Source organism: Eschrichtius robustus, chromosome 1, assembly GCF_028021215.1.
Source record: "Eschrichtius robustus isolate mEscRob2 chromosome 1, mEscRob2.pri, whole genome shotgun sequence".
NCBI classification, from domain to species: Eukaryota; Metazoa; Chordata; class Mammalia; order Artiodactyla; family Eschrichtiidae; genus Eschrichtius; species Eschrichtius robustus.
The window spans coordinates 128,566,507-128,584,072 of record NC_090824.1 but is presented as its reverse complement, the minus strand read 5'-3'; the positions used below and the strand labels follow the sequence as shown (position 1 = coordinate 128,584,072).

General features: G+C 43.1%; 1 protein-coding gene across 7 annotated transcripts in view; it reads right to left on the bottom strand.

The window, feature by feature from the left end:
• The window catches only part of IQCH (IQ motif containing H), a 207,255-nt gene that overhangs the window by 15,381 nt on the left and 174,308 nt on the right, over nucleotides 1-17,566 (bottom strand). For 3 of the 7 annotated variants that reach the window (XM_068536684.1, XM_068536694.1, XM_068536732.1), the window contains 2 exons: nucleotides 9,330-9,500; nucleotides 473-595 (listed from right to left, as the gene is read on the bottom strand). The exons of 1 other annotated variant lie outside the window; for it this stretch is intronic. In XM_068536684.1, the coding sequence (XP_068392785.1) occupies nucleotides 473-595; nucleotides 9,330-9,500 (294 nt within the window). The remainder of the gene's footprint in view (nucleotides 1-472; nucleotides 596-9,329; nucleotides 9,501-17,566) is intronic. 3 more of the 7 variants (XM_068536703.1, XM_068536713.1, XM_068536723.1) reach the window with 1 other exon arrangement.

Genomic DNA, 17,566 nt, shown 5'->3' with positions numbered 1-17,566 from the left:
AAGAGTCCTCACCGGGAACTGAATTGATCGGCAACTTCACCTTGGATTACCCAGCCCCCAGAACCGTGAGAAATACATTTCTGTTGTTTAAACCATCTTGTATATGGTGCTTTGTTACAGCAGCCCAAACAGACTAAGAGGATATTTATTAGTAAGCAGCTTTGGGTGGGTTCAGAAAGCTCAGGACATGCTTCAAGATTAAGAGATGGTCCCCCAAATTACTCCTAAGTCTGGTGAGCTACAGGGTTTTTGCTTTACTAAGTTGGGTGTACAAGTTTGGGGTCAGAGATCAACTTCCCAAGACCAAGTGCCACCTCCTGCCCTTCCCCAAGCAGCACTCAACCTTCCTCTAAATACATGTCAAACCAATGTTTAAAGAATATCTGTTTGAAGGTGCATCAAATTATTAGCTGCCTAGATCACCCACAGGCCTGTATTTGGTCCAGCCTTGGCCAACTGTCACCCTTCATACCTCAATATCATAGCCGATGCCATGGGCCTTACACATCTGGAGAAAAACATAGTGGAAAATCAGAGAGAGATTGTCGTGCCTCAGCTGGGTGCTCATCACCGCATAGCGACTGGTTGCCAGTGACTGGAAAAAGATCACAACTGAATGTCAGACTCTTTACTAAATATTTAAATAAACTTTTAATTTTAGAATAATTGTGGATTAAGAGAAAGGTTGCAAAGATAATACAGAGAGTTCCTGTATAGCCCACACCCAGTTCCCCTACTGTTAACATTGTACATTGATGTGGTACCTTTGTCATAACTAAGGAACCAAATTGCCACATTACTATTAAGTCCGTACTTTATTTGGATTTCATTAGTTTTTCCCTAATTTTCATTTTCTGTTCCAGGATCCCCTCCAGGACAGCACATTATATTTAGTTGTCATTATATTTAGTTTCTTCTGGGCTGTGACAGTTTCTCAGTCTTGCCTGACAGTTTTGAGGAATACTGATCAAGTATTTTGTAGAATGTCCCTCAATTTGTGTTTGTCCGATGTTTTTCTCATGATTAGATGGGGGTTGTTGGTTTTGGAGAGAAGGACTACATAGGTAAACTGCCGCTTTCATCACCTCATACCAAGAATACATATATCAACATGATTTATCACTGTTGATGCCGACCTTGGTCACCTGGCTAAGGTAGTTTTCATCAGGTTTCTTGCTGTAAAGATACCCTCCCCCTTTTCGCTCCTCGGCAGCAAATCACTAAGTGCACTCCACCTGCTTGAAGGGACCAATGTTAGAATTTTAATTCCAACTGCTTTCTTTGTTTGGGAAATTGCTATTCTATATCTTGCTTGCCTATCAATGAGAGCTATCCCAAAGAGACTGGTTACAGTAGGTCCAAAGTATTTCAACTATAATATCTCCTAAAATATTTAAAATTTAATATGTGCAAAAGAAAGTATTGAATCCCGATAGTTTTGTAGCATGTCCTTTGTGAAATATGATATTTGCCTTTGACAATTATCTCTGTTTGTCCTTGGGTAAATGGAAATTTGGAGAACTGCCCATAGAGCCATGGCCAACCTTAGGGCATAGAAAATGGCGAGGCCTGGACCAGATTTTGAACTTTGGAGACTCTCAGGTGCTGGGCAACCAGGTGCCTGATCGCATGCAGTGACTTGAAATAGGAGTAGGAAAAGGAGGTGCAGCTGGTTCACAGCTGGCTGCAAGGATCCTAATGACCTGACACACTGTCTTTTGTGAAACCCCAGGCTCTCTCTCTGTCTCTGAGCTAATGCAAGGAAACTGGGGCCAACTGAGTGAGTGCCCAGCGGAGAATGAACATCATTTCCCCACCTGCATCTCTCTCTCTCTACCCCCCCCCCCCACACACACACACACACACTCAGATTTCATGTTCACCTTTTGTGACATATGTCCCCCACATATTGTGTCTTTTCCTTCCACATTTACGTAAAGTAGTGTATCTGATGGTTGCGTTATCAATAGTAGTAATTAAGCCCATTCTTCCCACACATAAGCAGGATCCACATCTACAAAAATGTTAGGCTCCCCCAGGCTAATGCATCGAGTTGTGCACCTCCATTGGTATTGTCCCACTGGGAGCCATTGGGGATTCTATTTTTACAAAAGAAAATCTATTTGACCCTCTATGCCTCACAACTGTGCTTTGTTATCACCCTGACCTATCATGAGTTGTTCCCCTGTCTGGCTCCCTTACACGACTGGGAGTTTTCTGAGGGCAGGAACTGTTTGGTTTCTGAATCCCCAGGCTGGACATGATGCTAGCATTCAGTGTTTCTTGAATGAAAGAAAGAATGGATACATGAAATAGGGTAAGTGGATTGCACTTCTCTCTGACTTAAGAGACACTTCAAAGGATGTAATTCAGGGGACTTGCAGTCACTGAGCACTTTGGGGCAGAAGAAGAGATTGATTCACAAAACAGAGGACAGTCACACCATCCCTAGAGAATGACAGCTCAGGACAGTCATCCCAGGCCTTGCCCCTAGAGGACATCCTTTGGAGGACAACGTAGCTCTGGTGGACCTGACAGGGATTATTGGTGGGGTAACAAGAACTGGTTAAGTGAAATTCTGGCTCAGCTATGTAGTCAGTCTGGAGGAACGTGACCGCCAGGCCTGCTTGCCCTGCCGTGTCAGGCTGTGCCATGCTCCTGCCTTCACAATGGAGGCCCAGAAACCCGGGCTTTTGTGTGTGGAAGTGAACTGTAAATACTCTGGAATTCCATTGTAGTTACTGAGCATGTAATTGCGTGGTAATTACCATGAATTCACAAGATAATTCCAAGGTTATTTTTGTCTTCTAAACTTGTCTTATGCTGCTATAGTATATAAACTAGCAAACCCAAGATCAGGACCCAGTCAGCGAGGGAGAGAGGTAGGCAGGCATCTGGTAGCAGGATCCAGCTCAGTGCTGTGTATCTTGGCTCCAAAGCAAGGCAGAAGAGCTCACTGTCCAGTATTACTGGACAGCAAGTAAGGACAGGCTGTCCTGAGGTTTCTTTTGCTCTACGGAGACAGACTGCAATTCCCCCTCCTCCAGCCCTGGGCTTGTGATTCATAAGGAATCGGAAAGAAAAGCCAGGATATTTGGTGTATGTCTCCAAGCGACATCTTCTTTTCCATGACCATCACTGTCCTGGCCTGGAGGCCATGACCATCCCTGACCATCATGGCCTGGAGGGCAGCTCCTTTTTTCTACTAGGGAGGTGGGAATGCAAGCAGAATTCTATAGTGGAAAGGTTATACAGAGTCAGAATCACTGAAGTTCAAAACCTGACTAGGCCACTTACTATATGTGTGATCTTGAGTATGTCATTTAACTTCCCTGACTTTTGATGATTCAATAAGCACCTAGCACCTGATACACAGTAGCTACTATTGTTGTTGCTGTTTTTTTGAAAACATCTGCGGGCCTGGAGCATTGTAGACCTACGCCAAATGTAATTTTCCAGGCTATTCCTGCCCCCACTGGTACCTGGGATTCTGAGCATTACTACCAGATTGAGCATTTCCCAAACTCAGGTTGGTCAATGCTCAGAAATCTTCAGTGTCTCCTCTTTGCCTTCAAAATGAAATCCAGACACCTGGCTTGGCTGGAAGACTCTCCCAAACTTTCTCAGTGGACTGCTCCAACCACTTCTCCCACTTCCCTCTTCCCAGATTCTCTGCCCCAGCCCAACTGGTTCATAACAGACCATGGGCTCTCTTCGGCTGCTGTCCTTTCTGCAGGGGGAGGTCTCCCTCTCCTTGCCATGGTGACTGCCTTAGTCTTTAAGGCCAGACCAAGTTCTACGTTCTTAGTGAAGCATCCTCTGTCCCCGCCTGTCCACAGTTGTTTCTCCTAAGAACTCCAGCAGCAGGTTAAGGGACTGTCACCTAAATGGCACTTAAATGAGACCTTGTGGTTTTTCCTTGCGTATGTGCTATCTATTTTATATTTCTTTTCAACCCCTCAAGGACAGGGACTTTGTCAAATGTCTCAGTATCCTGGATGCTTGGTGAAATTCCTGGCTTATCTTAAGTGCTTAATATATGTGTTATAATAATGCAAATAAAGATGAGCATATACAATACACCTACTTTTTTTTTTTTTAAAGACTTAACCAACTCTGCAGTTCCTACAGGAAAAAACTGTCAATGATCTAGTGTTGTCTTTTATCCAGCCTGATAGCACAGGTGACAGTATTGTCTCGAGGATTAGATGAGTTCGTAAAGACCTTGGAACAGTGTCTAGCACAGAATAAGCACTCAAAAACAAGTTAGCTCTTATTAGCATTTGTTAAATAGTTTCACAAATAAGATAAATTACTTGAAAAACAAAACAAAACAACAACCAACCAGTAAATCTTTTCATCAGATAGGGACTTGAATCAGAAAACCTGGACTTTGCTGCTTACTTAACTTTATGACCTTGGGCAGTTCACTTACCTTTGAATAGCCTTACTTTCCTAATCTGTAAAATGGGTATGATAATCCATGTCTTGTCTACTTCTTGGGGTTATCTTGGGGATCAAATAAGCTCATGTCTATTTAAAGTATAAAGCATTATACAAATGGAAAACATCATTTTTAAAAGGCTGACTTGTGTAATTGACTCTCTTCTGATGCTGTAAAATCCATTTAGGTTTACCAAGGAAGTCATAACCTAAAGAATTTTATAGCATCGGAAGACTCCTCCACAACCATCTGGCCCATTCAGTGCTCACTGAGTCCCGGCTTAGCTCAGAGCAGATTAGGAGCCAGTGGATAATAGTAATATGCCTGCAAATAACCTCATCACACCGGGAGATGAAGCCTCCTTTGGAAGAAGAGCTTTTTCCATGGCCTCAACCAGAGACTTCTTCAGGGATGAGCTGAAGCTGTACTCTGGGGTTGGGTCATTGACTCTCAGCCAACACAAGGCAGGTTGGGTAGCACAATGCTCAGACACAAGCTTTAAAGTCTGACAGGCCTGGGCTTAATTCTGGCTTCCATACTTGCTTGTTGAGTGACCTTCCACAAGTTGCTTAACATTTCTTAACCTCAGTCTTCTTATCTAAAAATGAGCATAATAACAGCACCTGCCCCATATGTTAGGTTGTATAAAGATTCATGTAAAGCACTTAGTTAAAGAACCTGTTGAGGAGTAAAGGCTCAGTACATTTTGGATGTTATTATCATGTTATTATATGCATTATAGTTATATGCTGGCCTATCTGGGTCCTTTGAAAAACTTGGAGCTCTTTGCTACTCATGCTTATATCCTCTGCGCTTAGTAGAGTGCCTGGCACAAAGAGGTGAACTTACTTCTAGTTGATTCTGGCTGAGAGTATTAACTGATAACTAAGGTGATGGCTGATGAGAACTTAACATGTGACCTGTCACAACAATATTACTCCTTTCTAAAAGATTCTGCAAGAAAAAGACCATTCAATGGAAGGCTGTGGAGCAGAGGGATGGGCCCTTCCTATGTCCCCTTACAGGAAAAATTCCCTGTCCCCAGTACCCCACTGTGCATGACACTGCCTGGGCCAGGCTTGATACAGAGCCCTACTCTATAGGCCCCATAAAATCAAATGCCTTAGGAGACCCTGGGGGTCATTTAGGGTTCCCTTATTTTATAAACAAGGAAACTGAGGCCAGAGAGAGGATCAGAATTCATGACCCCTGACTTAGAGCAGTGTTGTCCTCTCCAAATTCCCACTGGCCACATTTGGAATGTGTGGGAATTTCAGAGGTTAGCCTTTTCTAGTAAAACAAGGGGGAAGAAATAGAAGGCAAAATATTATTGGTAGAAGTCTAGTTTTATTAAACTACCTTTCTAAATCACAATCTAACAAGAATGCTTCAAGCCAAATAAAGAAAGCTCGAAATACTCCTTTTCACTGGAGAATATAATTTTGCTTCAGCCACAATTTAAATTGATTTAGTTCTGAGCACCAGCACTTGAAGTGTGGAGCATATTCTATTTTCACCATGATACTTGTTTTGACAGTGATGCATTTCAGTTGACATAGTTGAAATCCTTATGTAATAAATCTCTGCCTGAAAATTAATCATGTTTATAATATTCTGAGAATTAATAACACCCATTGCTCAAATCATTAACTTAAAAAAGGAGCTTCCAAAATCTGTTCTCGGCAGTAAGGGACCACAAATAAATGAATGTTTGATAAAATAATCCAAGTAGCAGTTTAACAAGCGTAAACTTGAATGTGGTTGCAATAACATAGAACTATTGTTTAAGGGTTGGCAGAGGCTGATGAGTTTCTTATTTCAGTTACGAAGCAGGCATCCACATGCATAATGAACTGCTCTCTGAATTATTAATGTGTTGCTTATTTAGCCTCATCTGTCTAGAAGATAACGTATCCTAACTCTAATGAGCGAGTGGTTTTGTACATAATTACAGCAGCAGCAGTAGTGGGGAAATGCGTGCCTTCAGAGAAGGAGTTCTAAAAATAAAGTCATCACATAAACTCTGTTGTTGCATTCTATCAAAATCAAACCCGAAGCATTTGAGAATTCATAATAAATTACAAGAGACAGAATCATTATTAACATCATAATTTAACACAAAAGGTTTTACTTAATCATTCATTATAGATCATGTGCTGTTAAAATGCTTATAAATGACTGGGGTTGTTTTAAGATGTTTGCAGAGATGGTCCCTTTTGGCCACTCACCAACTGTGGTATCGAGGGTCCACCAAGAGAGAGGAAGAGTAAAAAACGGACAGAAAAGGGTAGCAATTTACGTCCAGTCTGACAGAACGTTAATTAAAAGTTAAAAAGCCGTTAGGTGACTCCTTTTCATTTTCAAAACATGTACATCTGGGACTCATCCGATCTTGTTTCCACCTTCAAGGGGCTATTTGTGGAGGACACTGGATCAGAAGCCCACGCACCTGGTCTAACCGGGTCTAAATGAGAGTGGTTTGCCACCTGTTTCTAATAAGGGGACAATGGCTCTTCTTAGAGTTCAGAAAAGTTTTTGCTTTTTCCCTGCACAGCGTATTATCTAAAGGAATAGGCCCAAACTGGACACCTTTTATAGGCATTTGTTCTGAATGTGCCCTCATTATCACTGTAGTCGTATCTGTGTATTTCCTTTTTCTTGTCTTCAAAGGGGGCTGTCAACTGACTGTAAACCTGATGGCATCACAGTCTGTTCACACTTGTTCAGGAGCTTCAGTTTGGTCGTAAATTGTACTGTGTGTGCATGCGTGTGTGCGTGATTCTTTTAAAACTTACCTGTCACACGTGCATATACGCATAGGAGCACGTGTGTGCACACACATGCACAGTGGCACCAGGGTTAGAACCTCCATGTATCTTTCTAAAACCAAAAGCACTTTCAACTTATCCCTACATCAGAAAACCTGAATAGCTCTTCTTCAGTGATTGTAGAGACATTTGGATTATTGAAGATCATAATGTGTCCCTCTTGTGTGTGGGCAATTCCTAAAAGTGTTTAAGACTCTTGATCACAGGAGAATTCCTGTATGTCACCTGTAGCTAGGATTGAAATCTATAGGCAAGATGGGGAAGATGGGAGAGTGCTTCTGATTCAAAGTACAACTTCTGCTTACAGCCTTCTGAAGCAACATACTTAAATGCAGCAAATTGTCTTTGGAAGTCTTGCGTTGAATATTAACTCAGCTTCCAGCTTCCTTTTGGAAATGGCATGGAGATAGGTTCACTAAGCCAGAAGGTGTCAAGTTCTACTGCTGTCCCTCCCTCTGGCACTGAACTTAGGGTCTTGTAGGTCCCTTTGGTGAGGACAGAGGCCACAGGTGGGACCGAACCTGGGAAATTCCTAGCAAGGTCCTGGGACCTAATTAAAAGAGGCCTGTTTCTCATTCCTAGTCCAACTCTGCTTCTCTTCTTAATAAGCAAAGAGATCTAAGCGATTCCCATGAGCAATGGTACCTCATAGGACAAGTGGATTGAGCAGGAGAAGGAGGCTGTCGCCTGAGCCCCCCAAGACATCTGGCACCCTCTCCAGTTTACCCTTCCAAGTGTACACTGAGTTCCTGCCAAGGAAGGTGATGTGGGGATCCTGGGCAGAGTCAAAGTCAAACAAGTGTTCTTTAAATCCAGAGGTGTCTCTTGGACCCAAAGAGACTCAACAGAGAGGCAGGAGATACTGCTCTGAAAAGATATCTCTAGGGCACTGGAGTGGGGGTCCTATTAACCACTGGCATTCCTCTTTTATCTGCTTGACATATTTGGACCTCAAGTAGAGCTTCATTTGCAAAAAGGGCACGAAGCCCACTATTGTAAGAGAAGGCAGAAGAAAGCCTCTGGCATTGTCAGAGCAGCTGTGGCTTGAGCCCCAATCTGCTCTCATATCCCACCTATAGGAAGGGCCATCTGGTCCTCTTGAACTTTGCTCTCCTTCCCCAGGACCAACCTAGCCCACTGTCCCCACAGAGGTTTGCCCTTTGTTATCCAGGGTCCTGAGGTTGGTAAACCTGAACCAGTCCCAGGACTACTGCCTCTAGCCCCCTAGAGATGGCCTAGTGATGAGAATGGGGGATTGGGCCACAGATCACAAGGGGCCTCATTAACCAAGCTGAGAAGTTGGGATTTTCCTGAAGATGACAGGAGTCATTTCAAAATCATAAGTAGGGGAGCAGCATGCTCAGATTCACTTTTCGCTTTAACCACCTTGTCAGGAGGCAGGGAGTCTTAATGAGAAGCTATTGTAACACTAGTGTGAGACCATGAAAGCTGAAATGAAGGCAGTATCTTTGACGGGGGAAGGAGGGGTCAGAGTTGAGGCATTTTAGCAGCTAGCATCAACATGAGCTGGTTGCTGACTGGATGTGGTGATACAGGGTGAGTGATCAGCTTCTGGCCCGACCCACCAAGAGGAGGTATAGGGGAGGAGAGACGGTGAGTGCAGTTTTGGGTAGTTTGACCCTTGAGGACTCTGAGACATTCTGTTGAATATTGAATCTAGGAGTCTGAGGCTCAAAAAAGAGACTGGGGCTAGAAAAATACGGGTTTTGTTGGAAGCTTCTGGTAATTGAAGCAGTGGGTATCGATGTACTTGCCCCGGGAAGCGAGCTGAGAAGAGAATGGAGGGGAACACACAAACATCCAGCCCTGGAAAGCCCCATGTACTTTTGTCCTTCCACGTAGTGCTTGCCCTTTCTGGACGCCACCTCCCCTTTCCTCCATTCATGTACCAGAAGCCCATTTTGGTAGGTTCAAAGACTTGCCTGAGATTCTTTCTTCTCTCTGGACCCATAGAGCCTGGCACACAACCAGAGCTCAGTAAATGGCAGGTGAGTATTGCTGACACTGAGGAGAATCAGGAAGCATCGGTCGCTTACCGGCATTGCCTCAGTGTTTAGGTGGCTCATTTTCTTGTCTTTCTTGGGAACAAAGCGGGGCACTTCAAGGGTGCTCAAACTGCAATCCAGGTGGCCGTTGGTCAAGTATAAGGTGAGCTGAGTCAGGGCCAGCTGGTCACTGTATGAGAGGTTGAGGCCTGTTGCCCACACCTGAGTAGAACAGGAACCAAAGAAGTGAGGAGAGAAGGCCCCCACCACCTCTGACCACCCCAAACCACACCAGACCCAACTACAGCAGTGAACATGTGACTTAACGGAGTAGATGTTTTTGCTTCTGTTTCTCCTTCGTTCAACTGAGGGAGAGAGTCTCCAGTCTGATTCTCGTCAGAAGATTTAAGGTTCTTGTGGGAGGTTACACGATTGGAAATACCTGTCCAAGCTAATCTGATGGAGAGGCCCGGTTCCGAAAGGCTCATGTGCACTTTTATTTTTCTGCCTGTGGTTTGTCACTTCTAAAGTAGCCAGTGCAATGCTTGCTACTGAGAAATGAAGCTGGATGGGAACTCCAGAGGATGGGGAGTTCAAGCAGAGCAGACAGAGGAGGAAAGAGTGAGTAAATATTAGAAAAAGGCAGTTTGCCCTGAGTGCGTAAATAATAGAAAAGGGCAGTTTGCCCTGGCTTCAGAAAAAGCAGTGCTGGCTTCTCTGGGAATCTCAACATGATTCTTAAGGGAAACTTAGGGTTGGCCTACAAGCCTTAGCTCTACCACTATTTTTACCTTAAGGGTGCAGGAAAGTCACTTCACCCACCCTACAATGTCACAGTATCCTCAACAGGGAAACGAAGATAGCATCCACCCTAGCTGAATCCCAGGGTCATTAGAAGGATACTATGATGCAATAGAAATTAAAATGCTTTGATAAACAGATATATATAAGAAATAAGTTACTCTAAGCTACTAGATAATTGAGTAATGTCCATTAACACCTTTGACAGATACTTAACTGAGCATCCACTATGTGCTAAACTGCTGATGGCAAAGTGGGTCATATGGTACCCTCTCTCCTCTCCTGTGGCAGATCGTCCTTAATTTTTCTTGTCACCCCTCACCCCTACACTGAATCCAGAAGCACCCCCAGAATCCTCCTGAGTTCGATGCTCAAGGCATATTATTGTGCTAGTTATCCGAGTGTAAAAGGTAAAGAGACACATCAAGAATGGGAAGACAGATAGAATCATACTCAATTGATTACAACACAATGAATACTTGATATGATAAAGGGATGGAACAAAGTAGTACCAAAGCAGAGAAAGAACAGACAGGCTGAGTTTGTCTAGTTTGAACTCAGGGCTGTATCATGGAGAAGGTAACATCTGAGCTTTGACAAGCAACACAAACATGACCAATTCCCGTGTATCAAGTACCTACAGTGTGCCAGGTGCTTCACAAACATCTCAGATCTTTATAATAACCTTTAAAATAACAGCTCCATGTCATGGATAAAGAAACAGAGGTTCAGAGAGGTACCCATGTCCACACAGCTAGGAAGTGGTGGTGCTGGGATCTGAATCCAGTTCTGCCTGGCTCCAAGTCCACCCTCTGCCCTTTCCCTGCTGGTGGAGATGGCATTAATCCTGGCCCAGCCAATCCTTACCCAGGACTAGTTTCCCACTCACACTAAAAGCTAAAGCTGCAGAGGATCAAAACGTGTTCTTGTTTAATATATCCATGCCATGGAAATGTCTTGTGGAGAAAACATGAAGTATTGTGTTTCTGGAGTATGCTGTAATTAGCAGTAATGCATTTTCACTGTAGGAAGTTGGAAACGAACACATTTTCATGAAGACTTGATTAAACAGTTTTTCCCCTTAGAAGGCCAACATGTGCCCCCCACACCAACTCGGTGTGTTAAAATACAGAATACATCTGCCCTAGAGTGGACTCCTCTCAAACAAATCTAGCAGTGAGTGACTTGAGTAAGCATGGAATGTAAATGGCATCATTATAAGGATATTAAGAGGTCAGGCTGTCAAGGCCCCTTGCTAAACTGATGCTAATTTCAGGAGTCATATTCGCACAGTAATGACCTTTTATAATAGCAAATAAATCACATTTGCAACAATTGTTAAAAACTAACTGCCAAGGATCTGTTGCAGTTGTAAATATCCTATTTGTCAACTTAAATATTTCCTGCTGTATTGCATAAAATGCAAATCAGATGGGGACAGCTACTTTTCCTTAATACAAGAAAGTGAACTTGCTGTTCTTACATGTCTGGCATTTTTTTCCAGAGCTTCTGTTTTGATGTTTCAGTGTCCTTGATCAAAGAGAAATGCATATAACAAACATTATTAATATTATGATAATAATATTAATGTCTTCGTGATGAGGATTTTAGTGGGAAGGCAACCAAGGAGTCAGAGAGCCTGAATCTGGCCCTCACAAAGAGTGCAAACTTTAACGGTTATTTAAGCTCTCTCAATCTCAGTATCCTTAAGTGTAAAAGGCACAAATGATAATATTACCACAAAGGGTTTTGAAAACAAAATAGAATAAATGCACATAAAATTCCCTTGCATGTTATAAAGTTCAATACAGATGTTATTGATGATTACTAAACATTTCCTTTAAGAGGAGTAGAATCTTAGGAGACTCATTTTCAGTTGCCTATGTGGTTATTAGATTGCTTCATTTAATAGCTGTTTTCCCCATTCATAATCATTGTGTTCAACCTCACAACTCAATCCAGTAGGTGGTTAGGTTTGAACAAAGTTGGTATTACTGTATCTCAATTTGACCGATGAGGATACTGAGATCAAAAAGTGGTTTCGTGGTTTGCCTAAAATCATAGAGCGTTAGGCCAGAACTCTGGTCTTTCTGTAGACACAAAGTGTTTTTGCTACCCCCGGCTTCCCTAACTCCTTGTCACAAAGGAAATAGAACAAATTTCTTCACGCCTTTTCCTCAACAGCAGGCTTGCCTGAATTGCTCAGATAATTGTGCTCTTCTCCATCTGGTTTTTCCATTGAAGACACCGCCTGAGGCATCTTTGTTTTGCGGACAGGGGTTCCCATTTCCCCCTCTAGGCTGTCAGCCCTTTAGGGGAAGCTGCTGAGTCTTTGTCTTCTGACAGCTCTCAGTGTCTGGGGCAGGCTGGCTCCCAGCAGGGCACAGCAGTGCCTCTAATGTTTCACTGTGAACTCCTTCACAACCTTTCAGGGACAGGGTTTCTTGAAGCTGGTTTCAGATTCAAATGCAGCAAATATTCATTGAACATCTCCTCTGTGCCAGCCCCAGGCTTTCACACATATCTCATTTAATCCTATTCTTGATTTTGGATTTCGCTCTTAATGTTTAGAACCTAATTTCACTCTGCATCACAATTTAGATGAGCAATGATGTACATAGAAAGGCACTACGACTGGGGATGGAGAGAAGTGGATATATTTTTCAATGTTTAGGAGGTGGCTTTGACATGACTTGTAGGACTTGAAACGACTAGTTTGACAGGTTAATTGGTTAGATGTGAGGTTGAGGGAAAAACATCACTGAAGGTTAGCGCTGGGAAGACCCTTAAAAATCATCAAATACAGTTGGTTTATTTTATAAATGGAGCAACTCTAGTGTGAGAAGCAAAGTGGTTTGCCCTGGGCTTCAGAGCCACATATCAAAGGTGTGGGACAAGAAACCAAGGTGTCTCAGCTCCCAGTCATAAAGCCCTTGTTGATAGTTGTTTGACTGATATTCAAAATCCATTTTTTAAAAAATGGCTAGAACACTAGAGGGATTTACATCAAGGCCTTAAGAAGCATGAGCAACATAAAAATCTTCATCTCAGCACTATTTGTAAAACTGAAAAATTGCAGCTGTCCAACATTTGGGCATTGGATAAGGAGATTATGACACACCCAAGTGATGGGATAGTCTATGATATTATCATTAAAGACAATGATTGTGACTCACTTTTGATGGTGTAGGAAGATACACAAAACAGCAAGATAAGGATATAGTCATATGGGCAATATGACTTCAACTTTGTAAAAATAATACTATATCTAGAAAAGACTAGATGAGAATATAACAAAATGTTAACATGAGTAGATTTATGGTAAGCAAAATTATATATAGACTCTCATGTATATTCTAGATCTGCACTATCTAATATAGCAGCCACTGGCCACGTGTACCTATTGAGCACTTGAAATGAGGTTGGTTCAAATTGAGATGTGCTATAAATGTAAAATACACACCAGATTTTGAAGAATGTGAAATATCTCATTAATAATATTTTATACAGATTACATGTCGAAATGATACTATTCTTGGTTATGCTGGGTTAAATAAAACACATTACGTATTAAAATTATTTTCATCTTTTTTTGATTACATTTTAAAATGAGGCTACTAGAAAATTAAAAATTACACATGTGGCTCACATTCTATTTCTAATTTGATTGGTTGCAAAAAAAGTCCATTGCAACTTCAGCCAGGGGCAGGGCCAGTAGGCGTGGGATGGGGTGGGGAGAGGTGCTGCAGAGGCCCAGCTCTCTACTCCCCGACCGGCGCTGGGCTGGATGCAGTCCTCACTGCCGCTGTGTTGGGAGACTTGAGGCGGGGTGGGCGGAGCACAGGGCAGAAGGCAAACCAAGAAACTGCAACGACCTCATTGCCTTTAAACAAGCATGTGAGAACTGAAGACAGGGTCAGGCAGAGGTGAGCTTGCCCAGAATTGTTCGTTCCAAGGTTCTGGGTCCTTCTTGGGCTTCAAGCTTTGGGATGAAATGGTAATAACACGCTTCTGTGTCGGGAGGTGTGGGAGAGAGGGTCCCGGTATTGAGCTCTTTTTGCCTTAGGTGCTCCAGGCAGATGGAGGCCGCCTGATCACCCCTGCTGCTTCTGCCTCTTTCCTGTGACAGGCAGGATGGATGGGTGGCAGAGGATATAGATGTGGGCAGATGTGCTAAGGCCCTACATTCTGTAACTATCTCCAAGGGCAAATGAAGTAGCAAAGAGTTTGGTCTTGCCAACCTTCTCTTATGGACATTGGTAGGTATGGGACTGAGAGACTAATTTATAGATTAAATAACATTTGAATCATAGAGTTTCAGAGCTGTCAGAGTCCATGGATGTTTTGCAGACCCATCTCTAGGTTTTCTTTCCTTTTTCATCTTTATTTGTAAGGAGAAGAATCTGACGCTCCAGACAGGGTAAGTGACTTGCTAAAGGCCCTACTCTTGGTACCAGGGTCTAAGACAAATATTCATGACTCTCAGCAAAGTCACCTCTCCGGGCCACTTTCCTCGACTAATCACTGGGGATAATAGTCCTGGTGGACCCTCCCTCAGTTGCCTCTAGATGCAGCTATGAGGCTAACTGGGAAGATTCCTAAGCATGTGTAGAATTTTTTTTGATTTGAAAATTTTATTTAGAACCTTTCATTCTGATAATAAATTTGGAAAAATAATCAGTAGGTTGTTCAGGATATTCATAGTGGTTTTTTTCATTCAAATTTTTAAATTGAAGTATAATTTACAATATGTTAGTTTAAGGTGTACAACATAGTGATTCAGTATTTTTACAGATTATACTCCATTTAAAGTTATTATAAAATATTGGCTATATTCCCTGTGCTGTACAATATATCCTTGTAGCTTATTTATTTTATACATAATAGTCTGTACCTCTTAATCCTTTACCCCTATCTTGCTCCTCTCCCTGTCCCTTTCCCCACTGGTAACCACTAGTTTGTTCTCTATATCTATGAGTCTGTTTCCTTTTTGTTATATTCACTAGTTTGTTTTATTTTTTTGGATTCTACATATAAGTGATAACAAACAGTATTTGTCTTCTCTGACTTATTTCACTAAGCATAATAACCCCCAGGTCCATCCATGTTGTTGCTTGTGTGGAATTTTTTTAAAAGGTAGACCTCCAACTAAGGCTACTGAGAGATGCAGCACTGAGAATTCACCCACCATAGAGATGGCATCAGGCCTTTAGAACAGAGTGCAATACACAGCCCACCCTCCTCAGCAGCCTGTCGTGGCTGAGGGATGTGTGTACCACCTCCCTGCCCATGTTCATGTCTTCATTCACAGTCCCAACGTTATAGGAAACCCACCATTTGATCACTTGATTCTTTCTAGAGCAAGACCAAACCCTCAGTCAGACCCACAGCTATGCCTAAGCTATGGAGACCAGGCCACCTGCCCAGCTCTCTGCTGGCTGGGCGATACAGCCATGGGTAGCCAAGGTTCCCTCTGTCCTTACTGGTTTGGCTAAATACAGAGCTGGGGGCTTATTTCCTACTTATTAACTGTGGAGGCTGGGAATCCATTGGAGGGTGCTGAGCAGAGGAGTGACGTGATATCTCATATTTTTAAAGGGTTACCCTGGTTGCGGTGGGGAGAAGAGACCATAAGAGGACAAGGATGGAAACAGGGAGGTCAGCAAGGAGGCTGTTTGCAGTAATCTGGGTGAGAGATGATGGTGGGTGGTCCAGCACAGTAATAGTAGAGGATGAGAGAAGCGGTCATATTATAGATACCTTTCAAAACTAGAACCTATAGCACTTATTGATGGGTTGGATGCAGGTGTGAGAGAAAGAAAGGAGCCAAGGGTGTCTCCCAAGACTTTTGCCCTGAAAAAATGGAAGGGTGGAATTACCGTGTACTGAGTGGGAAAGATTGCTAGAAGAATAGCTTAAAGGATAAAATTAAGATTTCAGGTTTTGGCATGTTAAGTGTGAGATGCCTTTGTTGAATGGTGTTCTAGAGGATGGGATGGGATCTCAGGCACCTTTTCTCCTTTCTCAGCTGTAAAATCAGGAGGATGTGCTTGGCTGGGTTGGGAGGGATAAAGCAGAATCAGTCCCTGTGGGGAGGCATCTTTTTCTCTGCTGTTACTTTTGGGCCTCGGGCTCAAGGGTCTCCTTGGTTGGGGAGAGGCAAGGTCTGTAGGACATAGGGCCTTCCCTAGGGGACATGCTTCTCAGCAGGTTTAGGTCGAGATGAAATAAGGCTGAGAAGGGTAGGGGCAGCTTGGTAGGGAAAAGAAGTGATGGCAGCTTGAGGGCGATAGGGACTAGAGAGGCCAGTGCCTGGAGGGAGGCAAATGTCTTCACTGGATGGAAAGAGCACTGGACCAGAGTTACAGGACCTCACTGGAAGGGAGTGTTGGCCTCGCAACTTACTATCTGTGTGATCTTAACATCCTTCCCCTCTCTGGGCCTCAGTTTCCTTGTCTGTTAACACAGACCAGTGGTCGCTATCTCTGAGGGTTGTTGAGAAGATCCAGTGACTACGTGAGATATTGCATGAGACTATTATTGTGGGGTCTGGCAGAAACAAAGCTGTTTGGATTTGTTCCCTGTGTGACTGCCAGGAGCAGAGTCTGGGGCAGGAGTAGGAACTCACTTGCTCGGCTCTTGACTTCGGTATTCTTGCCTGATTCTCAGAGATAGTGTACACACTTAACTCTTCTCAGATGCTGTTTGAAAACAGGCTCCAGAATCCCGACTATCATACAGAGAGCATACTTTCTTAAGCAGCTACTAAATGAGATCTCTTCCCATCACTAAATCACCAAACAGCATCAAACTCTCCATTGTGATAAACAACACACCTGATACTTAATTTTAAGGCAGGTGGTACACTGCACTGTAAGAATTTTTACATAGGAAAATGTTAATGTGATTATAATATTTGGTAAGAATTGTTTGTATTACATAAAAATATCTATAGATAGGCAGAGGGGACTGCAGCCTCTTGGCATGTTGCCACCTAGTGGTGGCTTCTGGGATGGCCCAGTCTCTCGGAGAGGTGAAGAACTGCAGTTACTGCTGGATGGGGCAGTCACCCAGGGCCCCCAATCAACAGCTGAGACTCCTAGTATTCGTCTTGGAGGCCTTCCCCTCTGTCTCTATTAATCCTATGTATCCTTTTGGGCACGATTTAAATCACAGCTCCATAAGGCTGTCTCTGAGCAACTAGAGTATCCATTCTCTCCCACCCACCCTGGATACTACCTTATATTGGGCCTTTGGAGTTCATGGGGCCGAAGGCAGCAAAAAATCTGGGCCCTGCCACTTAGCACTCAGGGCCCAGTATTCCACCATGCCTAGGGCCTCCGTGATTTTCAAAGGCCTTAAAAATATTTGGATTCTGAAAAAAAGGTTACTGGCCCCCAAATATGAAAAGAAAACTATCAAATAACAAAAATATCAACAAAGTTGACATCTCAGTTAAACACAACACAACTCTTCTACACAGTTAT